The sequence below is a fragment of the Rutidosis leptorrhynchoides genome, chromosome 1 (assembly GCF_046630445.1).
Source record: "Rutidosis leptorrhynchoides isolate AG116_Rl617_1_P2 chromosome 1, CSIRO_AGI_Rlap_v1, whole genome shotgun sequence".
Lineage (NCBI taxonomy): Eukaryota > Viridiplantae > Streptophyta > Magnoliopsida > Asterales > Asteraceae > Rutidosis > Rutidosis leptorrhynchoides.
This window is the reverse complement of record NC_092333.1, coordinates 973508-988505: the sequence shown is the minus strand read 5'-3', so window position 1 is coordinate 988505 and position 14998 is coordinate 973508. Positions and strand designations below refer to the sequence as shown.

General features: G+C 30.9%; 1 protein-coding gene and 1 long non-coding RNA gene across 21 annotated transcripts; both read right to left on the bottom strand.

The window, feature by feature from the left end:
• Nucleotides 1-1203: 1203 nt before the first annotated feature.
• LOC139886383 (villin-2-like) lies at nucleotides 1204-7540 on the bottom strand. 18 transcript variants are annotated; one of them, XM_071870174.1, is made up of 10 exons: nucleotides 7412-7478; nucleotides 7277-7310; nucleotides 7111-7174; nucleotides 5918-7022; nucleotides 5785-5834; nucleotides 5400-5456; nucleotides 5170-5307; nucleotides 4053-4651; nucleotides 1744-3970; nucleotides 1204-1219 (listed from the first exon to the last, which is right to left on the bottom strand). In XM_071870174.1, the coding sequence occupies exons 4-8, from the start codon at nucleotides 6030-6032 to the stop codon at nucleotides 4544-4546; spliced, it is 468 nt and encodes a 155-aa protein (XP_071726275.1). In that variant the 5' UTR covers nucleotides 6033-7022; nucleotides 7111-7174; nucleotides 7277-7310; nucleotides 7412-7478; the 3' UTR covers nucleotides 1204-1219; nucleotides 1744-3970; nucleotides 4053-4543. The 18 variants fall into 18 exon arrangements, 16 of the variants coding, with proteins under 16 accessions (XP_071726275.1, XP_071726274.1, XP_071726281.1 ...); XM_071870173.1 differs by having other exon boundaries at nucleotides 5918-6495; nucleotides 6951-7022; nucleotides 7111-7540; XM_071870180.1 differs by having other exon boundaries at nucleotides 1744-3567; nucleotides 3790-3970; nucleotides 5918-7540.
• Nucleotides 7541-9983: 2443 nt separating this feature from the next.
• LOC139855199 (uncharacterized) lies at nucleotides 9984-14596 on the bottom strand. Of its 3 annotated transcripts, none has more exons than XR_011761386.1 (6): nucleotides 14481-14596; nucleotides 14294-14349; nucleotides 14075-14212; nucleotides 13850-13993; nucleotides 12829-12924; nucleotides 9984-10354 (listed from the first exon to the last, which is right to left on the bottom strand). It is a non-coding gene; the product is annotated as an uncharacterized lncRNA (long non-coding RNA). The 3 variants fall into 3 exon arrangements; XR_011761388.1 differs by having other exon boundaries at nucleotides 13850-13921; XR_011761387.1 differs by having other exon boundaries at nucleotides 14096-14212.
• Nucleotides 14597-14998: the final 402 nt, after the last annotated feature.

Below are 14998 nucleotides of genomic sequence, written 5' to 3'. Positions count from 1 at the left end.
TTCAACCCAAAATCACCAAATCTAAACTTTGGACACGTTTTTGACCTCAAAACTGGTTACATCTTTTACACTAAACATTTAGAAACATAAACCCACAACTTTTATGAACAAACAACAACAAATTGAACCAATTTGGACATCAAAACCCACTTTCATAAAACTTGACTAAAACACCCATTTTGACACTGATTTGATCACGAAATCAGATAAACTTTACCTTGTTAGAATCACAACAACATAAGGAACGATTTGACACCAAAATCAAGCTTTAATTCGAGATCAAATGATTTAGGGTTGTTTGAAGGAGGTGAAGTTAGGTGAGAGTGAGTGAGAGGAAGGTTCAGGAGCAATTGAGAGGAAATTAGCTGGTCTCACACTTAATTTGGGGTTAAAACCTCATACCCCACAACACACGGGTATTTACCAGTTATCTGATATCTTTCGCACAAGATTAGGTAACCCAAACGAGGTCCAAATAAAATAAACAAACCTGTTCTGGGACCCTTGTCACAAACTGGTCACAACACAATTATATTAAAATACTAATAAAATAATTAAAATAAAAAGCACTTAAGACTAAGCACAAACCCTAAAGGCAAAAATAGACAACTTACAACTAGCCCGGGTTTCAGTCTGTTACATTAATGAGGGATGAATCACCATTGACTTGTATGAATCATTATATTCTACATAGTGTTCGATTCAATTAGAGTAGTAGTGTTACATGACTTACAATAAATGCATGTTTAGCATAATCGAAAGGTTGTTGCTCCTTAGTAATAGATCAAGAATGTTTAGCAAATTTCTACAATAACAATGAACTACCACAACAACCAAAAAACTTAGTAAATGCTGACCTCCTTTAACATAACTAAAAGGATGTTGCTCAAAGTTAACAAACTTTTTGACCTTCATGTGAAAAACCAGAGAGCCACAAAAACACCAATGAACCTTCGCAATTTCGGCCACTTAACATTACATGTAAAGTTTATGAAAAAAATGTGGTTTTTCATGAACTCTGAATATCGCTAGAGCATCGAGATAGTGACTATACATGTAGCGGGGACCACCAGTGAATGAAGCATGTAAAATAACCCAACTCCCAACTTCAGAACCAACATGGTCACCTCTTTGGACAACGTCATACAGTCCCGACAGGTACTGTTACCGAATATCCTGCTGTTAATTACATATATAATCCATCTGGTCCATCTCTATACTTCAATTCACCAAAACATGGCATTCAGTGATTACACACATATGTACAGTTGTCAAGGTCAAAATAATTAGCTGTAACACCTTAAAGAACATAAAAGTCACACAATCACAAAAGGCACCCAAAAAGGTACAAAACTAAATATGAAAAAATAAAAAACTTTAAGAAAAAAAAGTCACAAAAACGCATAAAAGTAGTTGAAACAACTACACTTGTTAAAATAACGCAGCTAAATAAAATATAAAATAAACAGTAAAGGATTAATCTTATGTTTAATAAACACTTGTGATATATATGCGTTTAAACATTTTTATAAACTGATTAAATCCATTCAACCCTTCTGATCTATAATGAAATTTAGAATGTCATGAACGTTCCAGATGAAGACAAAACAGAAATTAATCAACACTAATAATTATATGTCATAATCATATCAATTGAGACCTAACAATTTTACGAATAGAGACATATATGAATGGTTTAAACACGTACACATCCGAATAAGAAAAGAAACAGTGACAACTAACCTTCTTTTTAGCTGAGCGTAGCCAGCCGATAAGAAACTATAGTAGAAGACGTAGCATGCCTACCTGAAAAACAACTCATTATATAATAAGTCAACATCACAATTGCAAGACAAATAATGCAAGAAAGCACACAAAAGTATATAACTAAGTAATGTACCTTGATCAGGCTCGTCAACAGCCACAACATGAACATCATGAACGTAATTAACGTCGATATTTGCTACAACATACTAAGCAATAAACTAAGTATCTAACTTTTTAAAAAAAAAAAAAAAATACAGTACGACACTCTTAACAAAACCTTTCAAACGAAAACCAATGACAACTAAGGAATCATAAAAACTCTAAAAAAGATGAGAAAAAGAAAATTTCAACAATAAATGGTTCAAATACCAACAGATAAAACAAAAACCTAAGTCAAACCATGAAATACATACCTGGACTGCAAGAAGTAAAACAGACCCATAAAAGTTACACGGTAATAAAGTTGACCCAAACCTTGAGTTGTAATCGTGAATAAAAATTAGAAAAATAATATATTATATATGAACACATTAATGTAATCGACAAATTAATTGAGTTTATCAAAAAATTATTGTTTGTTAAGTATTTTCAATCACTATTCACTATAATCTAAATGCATGCACATACACATCCGAAAAACACAATTATCTGATCCTTGATCAATTAGATCATCTGTTAAGAAGTCTTCCTAAATGAAAAACATAAATGATGGGTCCTGCAAAAGTTCATACAAATGTATGCTACAAAAGCAATGCTAAGTGATAACCCTTACATAGTCGGTCTATTACATGTCATTCTTCAACAATTGAAGTTATTTACTCTCATGTAATATACCAACTTCCTTAAATAATCATATATTAGAGTCATCAATCCTAACAATGAGGGTGGGAGGGTATGTGTATTTATAACCAAATCCCTCTCCACTTTACAATCAAATCTATACAATTTAAAACGTTTCGTTGTGTCCTAACAAAATTAGAGGTGTAAATGGCTAGTCTTATACTATGAAGAACATTTTAGGTAAAAATGTCATTTATGTAATACATTTATGCTTTACAGGGGTGGAAATATTGACCAACAGTCTTATGAACGTTTTATTTTCGCGGATCAAGTTAGTCAAAAAGTCAACATGATTCCCTTATTTGACTAACTAATTATCAATAACCACTATTGCAAACATGAAGTGTATTAGAGACACCAGCACGACCCAATAGTACTAAAAAATGACATGTTTTGACCCATTACCCACTGAAGCCCAATAAAGAGAGATAAGAGGAAAAAAAACCCTACCTGGTGGAACGTACTAAAAGATGCCAAAATGGATCTTCCGATCTGCACGCTATAATCCAGTGGTCATTTAGACCCAAACATAAAAACGAATGGACTGATATATCTGTTATTAACCAACACTCAAACACATATCAGGTGTTAAATGAAGAACGTATCTTATTATTAGACCTATGTACAAAGTTATACTACAATGGGTCATTTAGACTCAAACACGGAATATAGAAACTGATATCAAAACCCATGTACACATTTATAGTACAATGGGTCATTTAGATCTAAACACGTCAAAGAGGAACTGAAGGAAACTATAGTTATAATAAAGTTGTCATTTAGACCCAAACACAAAAACAAAATGGACTGAAATAGCTGCTATTAACCTAAACCCGTACGAATGTTGCTTGAAAAATCAACAGATGTTGGATTTGAGAACCACTGGCGCCAACTCGATGGAAACTTCTTTGACCTGTTTCCAGCCACTCGAACTTTTTGACTTGGATTAGCTAACATGTACTAAACATAATAAATAAATAATTGCTAAGCTATGGTTAATTCATCTAATTTGAAATAAATTTCTATAAGTTAGCGGACGACTTAAATGAGACATCATTTTCTTATTTCTTCTCAGCGTGTTAAATGATACATTTATATTTATTTTTTTATAATTTTTTGAACTATAAGTACCTTCCAGCTGACAACTATACTTATCTGTCAAAGTATTAAATACAAACATACCTTTTTGTTTGATACTGACTGATAAGATGTGGGTAACTTTTGAAATTGGTAAATCCCTTTTGATAGACGTGAATATTTCCTCCCAAGGTGAAAGCAACAAAATTCCTTGTCATTCCTTTCGTTTATGACAAGTTCTTTTTAGTCCATGAACATATTGCGCTATATCAGCAGTAAGCCTAAACTGCAAATTTGTCTGTTATAAGTGATCATGGTTGTAAATGTATATAGTGAAATAATAATGATTACCTATCAGGACGGCATACCTGGAGCTCATAACCAATGGTTCGTCTAAACTCTAGCTAAGCTGCTATTAGGTCGATTCTGGTACTCAGATTGAAGTATCTTCGAGTTACCCAAATGCACCAACATGTGCAACCATGTTTAAATCAAACACTCTCTGAATCAAACTAAGTTTATGTATAGCCTAATATCAAAATAAACTGAAGGTACAAAACGAAAAAACGCATACTAAATGACACGAACCTAGGTAACTAAAACACAGACATAGAATATACCTCTTATTACCGGCAGATTTTCAAATGGTAAGGATCCGCTAATAGAAGATGATGATGCTCTTTCAACCATAGCAAGAGAAACAGAGCACAAAACACTTTCAGATAAACTGCGAGGCGAGAGCCCACTAAAACGATGACCAAATTGGAGCATACTCTCTCTCAAGAAACACCTCAAGCATATAGTATTGATGTTTTGTAGATGATATTTGGTACCCATTTTGTTGTTATGTTCTATGCAACTAATCTCGTCTCTTGCTGACTTGTTGAACTAAAGTTTCTTGGCAAATGTTTCTCTTTTTTTCTATGAGTGATGGATCTTCGTCTAACATTCTACCAAGTTGTTCTATCTGCATCAAATAGTGTATTAAATATGATAAACATTCGGTTAGGTCTATTTGAGGTGAAGGTGATGTTTTTTTTTTTTTTTATCTTATCTCATTTAGTTCGAAAGGTTCATTGGTTGGATCCTCTTTAATCAGTCACTTACGACATTCAAAAAGTAGGTCAACTTTAATAATTAAGATTTAGATTTAGCTAATCAAAACACTTGGAGTGCATCAAAATAGATAAGGCTAACATGAATAAAACAAACTTTATTTGCGTAAGTGTGAATTTTAACGATTAGTTAAAATAACATCAAAAGGGGGTAATGTTGACCCACTTACTTAGTAAAGAATTTGATTTTTGGCATATGGATCAGCAGGTAAGAAGTTGCACAAGGTCAATGTTTTATGCATACAACATCTCAAGTAAGTCTGTTTCTAACATTTATATTATATCTATTTTATTACCGTTACTTAATAAAACATTACCCCGTTTTGATGTTATTTTAATATGTAGTGCAATAGGATCACAGAACACATACATGGTCTAGTTGAGCAGCTTTATTATTGTGAACTGCACTTCCCAATATTCGAATAACTGCAACACCATCTGAACTGTAGGTTTCATCGGTTAAACCTTGTTCAGCAATGTAGCTTTTATAGTTGGAGGTTATTCCACCCTAATGCCACAAAAATCATATTAGCTATCATCACGTTACTATTAGCTTTAAAAAAGAAACATATAAATGTATACAAGTGCCTTAAAAACAACCATAGGCTGAAATAGAGCAATAAATTGTGGTGGTTCATTGTCTTGGTAGATACGGACCTAAAGAATAATAAACCACACTATAAGAATCGAGTTCTATGTAAAAATATTATAGTATGTACAGTTGACAATTTTTACCTAGTTACTTACAAATGGGTCCATTTAGGGATGTGTTTTGTTTCCAATGGGTCGAAAGTCACCAAAAGTCTATTTGTAAGTTGTAACTCACACCTTCACAACTGTTTTCATTCAAACATTTTTGTTTATTATTGTGATCATACTACCATGTTAATAAATGCACAAAATCGAACCATTAACCATTTCAACCCAAATCATTTTTGACATGTTTTCCAAACCGCCCATCTTGCCACTTCTAATGGGATGGTACCTGACAGGTCTTCCCTTCAGTGAGTTGAACATCGATGTATTTTGATCCTCCTATTGAAAAAAATTGATTTAAATGCAAATCTAAAACCTTTTTATTTGACATAATATTAAAAGTTTTTTCTATTAGTATTTACCTCGGTGTTGTTTTTTCCGATCCAATAACAAAGATAAAATCCTCCCTTTTCTTTCTACAACGTAATCAATAAATGAGTATAGATAGACGTTTGTGATCAAACCTCGAGTTTCCATTATAAGATTCTAAGGAATTTGAAAAGATGCATGCAACTAAAGGTTGCAATATCATTTTATAATTTTATATTATATTTATGCAATAACACTACATAAAAAAAATTTGAGGCATTAAAAATGTTGATTTATTTAAAATTTTGAAATAACAAAGCTTGAGATGGAAGGTAGATAAAATCAGACTCCAACTTTCATTCAGCTCTAGATACAGTTACAACTTAAACATTGTTAAACATGAAGCCCAAAAACATCCCCGTTGTCGAATCGAGCATCGTATAAATCTGAGATCATTTTTAATTTTTATGTAAACAAAGTAGAGATATATTACCTGAATTATGAGATGTGTTTTAACTAAATCAAGAGGGTAGTTGCGTACTTTTTGTCTAATACCAGCAACAGAACCTGCATGTGCGGCTGCTTTGTTGTTGTAAAAAATATTTTTTTCGCAGCTTTTCCACTCACGAATCTGAAGTTAACAAAGATTTAGGCTTTAATATTAATGACACCAACTGTAATTCAAACTTTAATATATACAACATACGTTGTTCAAATTACAATATAAGTGTGCAACTTAATGTGGAATTCTTTTGTCAATTTTTTTTTCATATTGATGCTCAAATTAAACAAAGTGAGCCTGTTCATTGAACAATACTAATACCATTCATATTTCTTATAATTGAACAATACTGTAATTCAAACTTTAATATATACAACATACGTTGTTCAAATTACAATATAAGTATGCAACTTAATGTGAAATTCTTTTGTCAATTTTTTTTTTTCATATTGATGCTCAAATTAAACAAAGTGAGCCTGTTCATTGAACAATACTAATACCATTCATATTTTGTGGATTTCTTATCAGCAAACATAGTGAATCAGTGCAATCTATCACTCTGTCAAATCAAACATATACAGTACCGATCTTGTTTATTTGTAAATCAACAGATCATAGCTTCATCGCATAATCATCAAACAATTTCCATACGAACTCTAATACAGATAAACAAATTTATTAATCGATTATATTTATAGCACAATAAAAAGATACAAATGTGAATGTCTGGTGATTTTGAATTACCTATCAAAAGATGATCAAATGAACTTTGTTAACGATTAAGACTTGAATCGTAATGGTAACATGACTAAACAAAGATAATTAACAACCATTAATCGGTACCGTATTAACGTAATTGTACACAATAAAACATAATTAGACCAAAAATTGTATCCTAATTGGATCTGACCTTGCATAATCGTTTGAAACCGAACCATCTGATACTGACAAAGATAATTAACAACCATTAACCGGTACCGTATTAACGTAATTGTACACAATAAAACATAATTAGACCAAAAATTGTATCTGAATTGGATCTGACCTTGCATAATCGTTTGAAACCGAACCATCTGATACTGACAATAAAACATAATTAGACCAAAAATTAGGGGTTCCTAACTTCTTGATGATGATACGATTGAATCTGCATAGTGGTTGCATATTTGTGGATATGAATCTCGTTAGGGGGTTTTTTTGGAACCCCAAATTTTTTTTAAAAAGGCCGCTAATTTTATGTGTATAGGGGTATAGGGGTATATGTGTAATTAAACAATTGAAGATTGGGATTATTAGCTCATAATCTAGATTAGTAGTTAATCAATGGTTTAGATGTAAGTAGGCTAATGTAATGGGTGGCTAAGATTGGTTGTCTTTTTTAAAAGTGAGTTAATTTACCTTTTGTTATTATATATAAGAGAGATACATAAAAGGTTAAAATAGTAATTTTGATCATTTAGATCTTCTATTCAGAATACGTATCAAACACCATTTTCTCAATCAGATAATAGTTCATTCAGAATCTTTGAACCATTCAGGATATGAATGATGCAACGCTAAATAATTCAGTTTTTATCAAACGCACTCGAAGTTGAAGAAGAAAGGAATAATGAGTGGAAATACCTAAAATACTCCTCACACTGCTGGCACATGACATTATTTAACGGATAAAAGTGATGGTCGTTAGTCACAGGGACTTCTCGTTAAACGAGTGTAAAGTTTAGGAACGTCGCTTGTTTTAAAAAGTTTAGAACCCTGACATAAAATATGAGGTGAAATACAAGGACACCTCATGTAATTTTATTCTTAAAATTATGACACATGCGAACAGAGGCGAAGTCAAGATTTAAAGACGAGGGTGGCTTACTCGATAAACAAATATTATATTTATAATTTTCAATAAATAATAATGTAAAACAAGTTAATTTTTATAGTGATAATAGGTTACTTTTATATTATATGAGTTTTGGACAATTGAGCCATTTAATTTATAATTATTTTGACATAATAATACATTTGAGATTTGCTCATTGAAAGAGACTTAAAATTATTTGAGCATAAAATACAATTGAAATTTTAGCGTTATTTGAACATTGAGAGAGGCTGAACACCACTCACTCCCCCTCGTATACGAATGTGGGTTGAGTCATTAGTAGATATGTCACCCACTACTTGAAGATGCCATTCTTGATAGCTGGGACTCGGAGGCTATTAGAGCACCAGGAGTGGTACCCCGTTTCCCGTTCGTCCCTCCGCCCGTCGCCCCACTCCCCACTTCCATCGCTTTCCTGCGTTCCACCTCGGTCAGTAGCATATGCGACGCAATTCAACGGCTATTGTTTTTTTTTTCTTCTTCTTTTTATTTATACCCACTTTATCTACATATATACATGCAACCCCTTCAATTATATACACATTTCCTTCTCCAATACCGTGAAAGGCTCGATCGGACGAATTAATTTTTAGGAAATTTCGGTTTGTTTTTTTATTTTTAGGACTTCTAATGTTTTTATTTTTAATTTTAGGTTGGTAATGTTTTTCTTTTTTTTAGGAATCGTAATGTTTTTTTTTTAATTTTTAGGAATCGTATGTTTTTTTTTTATTTTCTTAGAAAATTTAATTTCTTTTATTTTTAATGAAAGTTATTTTTATTAATTTATGTTATATTTAAAATCATAAATATAATAATTAAAATATAAACTGACATGTCCGACTGACACAGGTCACCACTCTCCACTTTTTCTGACTCAACAAGTCAGACCTGACATGCCAACTGACATCAGTCACCACTCTCAGTGCTCTTAGTTACACTATTAGGTCACCCCCTATCGTAACTAAACTATTCATCCTCTTAACCTTCCACATCAGCGCCACATCAACACCAATATCCTATAACTAACTCATAACTAAACACTCCCTATCATGGCTAAAACAATACTCATCTTAATATACAACGTACAAGCAATAAAGCATCAAGTTCAACAATAAAAAGCTACTGGGACCCACAATTTCTATAACTAACCAAAACTCTTCCATTAAATCCATGGTGAGTGCGGGTAACTAATGCGGGTAACTAAGCCGTGTCTATGGTTCATTACGGGTAACTACGGGTAATGAACGGGTAATGAACGAGTAACTAACCATAAGGAGTGGTCTTACTAATAAATAATTTAAATTAACTAGTGCAAAGACCCGTGAATTCATGGGTTTTTAAAGAATTTTTTTTGTAATTGTACGTTATATAATCAACATGTAGATGAACTAACATAATTCATCAAGTTATATGAGATAGAAAACAACAATGTTTAAACAAATACTTGAAAGAACAACAATTAAAAACATGAATCCAAAAGCATAATCTTAAAGTTACAAAACGTTAACAAAAAAAAATGAAAACATCTTAACAATTCATTACTTCCAAAAATTATCATATCTTCTTTGTAGTAGCAAGCTCATTACTTGTCAAGTACACCACTTTGAAACTTATACGAAGTTTTCAGAAACATGACAAATGTTTATACATTACAAATTACCACAATCTACAACTCTTCCATTGACATCTAAAATATACATTACTTTTACAAATTATACAAATACATTATTGGATTGTAATGAGATTTTAGATTTAACATTATCATTGGACAGAAATAAAACACCTAAAATAAAAATTAAACCGCGAACTTGCACATCATTATAAAGAGAAGAGTATGTCTCTTGCACAAGGAAACAAATTTAGAGTATCGTTACTGCATAGAAGTTAATATCTCACTGTCATTACTGTATATTTAAAAAATGAGAGTAGTGCTACATCATGTACAAACAGAAAACTGAAGCTATCAGTGGTTACTACCCTCCTTCATATCTACAAAGGATAATCCATTTCCACTCAATTAACAATAGACAGATTCCGTCAAAGATCTCTTCTTTATAAGCAATTGCATTCTTTTAAATGATCTCATGAATCTAATCTGCATCTTTCAACCATCACCTAAACATACATATATACCATATAAACATAGTACTAAACATAAATAATATGGAGTAAGAGATTAACCAAACATAACTACTTGTTTGAATGAGCTTCGATAATAATAACTAGAAAAATTCCACCGCGCGTTGCTGCGGTTATATTTGGATATATGTTGTTTGGTACATGATATATCTAACGGCTCGCACATTGCGATGGAACATTTTAACGTTTTTATGAAACTAATATTGAGCGAAAACGAACAGATGATATTTGGAGAAAATTTGGTACCTAATATATATATATATATATATATATATATATATATATATATATATATATATATATATATATATATATATATATATATATAGTGGTAGGATCAAGAGGGAAGTAACCAATCGGGGGGAAGCAAAAACTTTTTTTTTTCGTTTTTTGAAAAAACTTTGTTCACGAACATTATAGATGGGATAAAAATATGAACATTTAGTAGAGACACTTTGTGATAAATGATTTCATTTTGCCGGGAAAACGCTCGAAGACGTAATATATAACAATTATCGTGTTTTTCGAGCATATGTTAAGGTTTTAGCTATTGGGGTTTAGATATTAGGGTTTATAGGGTTTAGATATTAGGGTTTAGAAATTTAGGGTTTAGGGTTTAGATTTAGGATTTAGATCGAGTTTTTAACACGAACGGTTTAGAGTTTCATACACCCAAAACACCAAACCTTAAACCCTAAACTCTAAATCGGGCTAAATTTTACTTCACAAAACATGAAGAAAAAAAAAAAAAAAAAACGTTCATATTCTCCACGAACAATATTATCTTGAATGTTATTTTTGTCGATCGTTTTCCCGCCTAAATAATAACATTCATCACGAAGTGTCTCTTCTAAATGTTCATATTTTCGTGTGATCTTGATGCCGGAAAAAAAATTTCCAAAAAAACGAGAAAAAAAAAATTGCTTCCCCCCGATTGGTTACTTACCCATTGATCCTACCCCTATATATATATATATATATATATATATATATATATATATATATATATATATATATATATATATATATAATTGATAAAAAATATTTTTCTTAAAGAAGTTCTGTTTTGAATATATAGATATATACTCGTAATTTTATTTTTTTTTTAAAAACGCTCCGTTTTGAATATAGTTAATTGCGTTTTATTCGTAAAATTATTTCGAGTTGAACGGTGACGACGAAAAAATTTAACTCGAGTCGAGAAAAAAGATAAGTTCCGTTAAGAATTTGGGTGGGTTTTTTTTAATGTTTATTATGTTAAATTTTAGCCCCTAAAGTTCGTTGATGTATACGATTTGAACCCTTAAATGTGACAACATTTACCCAAAAGTTTGAGGGGTTTGACACTTCCTTCCCCTAGCAAAAACGACACATGGTATATAGAGGGAGATTGGGGTTACACGACAGAAATTTTTGTGACTATTAGTAGACATGGAAATTACTCATATAATAAATGAACAATAATGATGATGCTTATAAAATCAAGTGAACTATTGGGTTATTCACTGATTCATTCACTGTTGCACAAAAACTTAGCCAATGTGTTACCCATTTTGACACACCTAGTTATACCCCACTACTTGGGTCATTCACTGAGCTGATATATTCCAGCTGAAATACACTTTTTTAAACAACAAAACACCTCTTATTAATGGTTACTCTTTTGCTATAACTATCTTTTTCTACAGCCCATCAAGCTTACGAAAGTCTAGTTTATCTACATTTAACAACCACCTAATAAATGTATGCTTTTCGTCACAGTTTATCTACATTATTTCTCAACCACTAACACATCATCAAATTAATACATATGAAGATATGTCTATGTTCAAATACATAAGTTTCATCGTCTTTAAGTAGATGACAAATACCTAAGAACAAATTAAATGTACAACCATGATTCTCATACAATCTTTCCAATCTCATCACACTTACAATCTTCTTATGACATATACCTAAAAACAAATAGTCTGGGTCTCGTACACTCGACAAATAGTCTAACCATGTGTAAATAAGTGTAAGATGGGTCCGGAATGCATGTATCTTAACCTTCTGTACCATTTTAGAAATTCAAATCAAGCTTATCTAAAATGGGTCTAGTTTGAAATATCTATGTGCAGCCCTAAGAAACTATATCATGGCCTAAAAAATTATATGCAAATCAAATCTATCTTTTTCGAGCCACTTTATCTCACTAAGCAAGTCTAAAATTACATATACAATAAATATTTGTATTCATCATATAGAATAAGAAGACATCAAACTAACTTAAGCATCATAACTATACTAAACCCCTTATATAAAACTTAAGATTCCCAAGATATTTACCTACTTTAACTGAATATATGAATATAAGATTTCCAAGTTGTTTATGTACTCCAACTTATACCTTGTTAAACATATATGAAAGGAAAAAACATTACTTATAACTTGTATAAATCGGCTCATACCTATCCACCAAGTCCAATTCTCTTTGACATCTTCTTTGAATATCTTTCATCTACAACAGCCTTATTGCACCACCAACAAGACCTTTTAAACACATACTACAACATAAAATTTATGAAAATCTAAAATTAGTGAATATTTTACTTAAAGGTCCATAAAAGGCTTTACTTAATTAAGTCCAATAGCACAATTTTATGCCTATATGACAATATTAACATAAATATTTTTATCAATACTGCAAGAGTAATATTAAAAAAAAAATCACAAAACATTAACGTACATATATACATACGGATTGTATACTTCTCTTACATATAATACAAACTGAATATTATATCAAATTTCAAATGAATATATGGTAGAAATTAATTTTAGAGATAAAAAAACAAATTCGAAACAGATAAAACCTCATAAATCCATACATTGATGATATGGTAACAGCTCCTTAATTGTTCATGACATTGGCCGCATTAACAATTTTTAACAGCATACCTTACTATATGCTAATATCAAATCTAGTATTAATCAAATGCAGAATCTAATCTAATACACAAAATATAAAAGATTCAACATCTATATACCACTTGCTATAAACTTAAATATATACGGTAGTAAATATGATGTAGTTAGCATTTTGTTGGAACAAATAATTAACATCTAGATGAAGAAAAAAAAACAGAATCTTGTAACCTTTCAATAGCAACCCAAAGATACCCTAAACCATTCCTAATCCCTTGACCCATTATTTGCAACCAAGAACATCAAATATACCCTAAAAACAACTTAAAACCTAATTTCTCACATTCATCCAAATCTTGATAGCACATACACAAGTTCTTTAAATTTAACTCCAATCTTCATATTTTTACTACTGAAACAACACTAATTTTTAATAAAGAAATCACCTTTATATCAAACACAACACAAAAAGAAATTCTAAAACAAAAAATCATAAAACATAAAATAAATAGATAATCATTAAAGAAATAGATAATCATTAAAGTTCAAGAAAAAGATTATAACCTGCTCATTAAGCAAGAAGATGACGAAAAGATGCATAATTTCACTTATTATCTAATATCTTTCATCGAACACCTGGTGTACATCCAAGAAATGCATATCTTTAAATTTTAAATAAAAATACCATAACCTTTTGAATGGATTGAACTGCAACAAAAGCAACAAACACCAAGTAAATAATCTACAATAAACACCGACTAAATATACCAAATAACTATCTAAACCTACCAAATAAAAATATAAAAGTACCAAATACTTCCATCATCGGAAATTTTGCAGCTTTCAAGAGCTTCCATCCACTTGTGGTATAAAATGACCAGTGTTGGGTATTTGATTTTTGAAAGAATTGTTAAAACCCTGATAATCCTGAAAGTTTTAGGGGTCGTAATTGGTTGAATAATAAAAGATGCAGAATCTATAAAGGGTAAAGGGTGAAAATCAGATTACCTTGTGATTGCTTTATGAATTAACTTGATTCGGTACCTTTTTTGTATTGTTTCTGCCTGTTATAGCAAACAACAACAGCACAAACACAAAATTAGTAGAGATCAGAGATGAAGAAGAAGATGATTCATATTTTATAACTATTTTCAAAATTTTGAGAAAGAATTGAAGTGAAGGAAATAAAAAATACGTAGTATGTATGAAGAAGAAGAGGCGTGCTAGGTAATCAATGAATCTTCTATCGATATGTCAGGCACGCGTGCTAGGTAGTCAATGGATTTTCAGTTGCTTTTAAAAAGAAGAAGATGAAAAGGGGTTAAACACAATGTTATTATACTCCGTATTTAGAATACTCCGTATTATTATTATTTAATTAAAATAATCTTCTTCTTCTCTATATTAAAACATAGTGCATATTATATTATATAAGATTGAAAAAAAGACTCCTTACCAAATCTAATCCTAGCCATACAATAATAATATATCCAAGAAATCTGATGATTCACATTTATTCAGGTTAAGAATTGTCTCTTTCTTAATAAGATTAAAATGAAAAAAGACTCCTTACCAAATCTAATCCTAGCCATACAATAATAATATATTCAGATTAAGAATTGTCTCTTTCTTAATAAGATTAAAATGAATTTACCAATATGTCCCTAAAAATGTATACGGTTACATCTCTTGTCTCACACTACTTAATATCAA

Bases quoted from the DNA above. Each gene is read 5' to 3' on its own strand.
- LOC139886383 (XM_071870180.1), bottom strand. From the start codon at position 6,032: ATGGAAACTCGAGGTTTGATCACAAACGTCTATCTATACTCATTTATT. The intron at 5,835-5,917 runs GTAAATACTAAT...TTTTTTCAATAG, and splicing joins TCGGAAAAAACAACACCGAG to GAGGATCAAAATACATCGAT. The intron at 5,457-5,784 runs GTACCATCCCAT...ATTATTCTTTAG, and splicing joins CTGAAGGGAAGACCTGTCAG to GTCCGTATCTACCAAGACAA.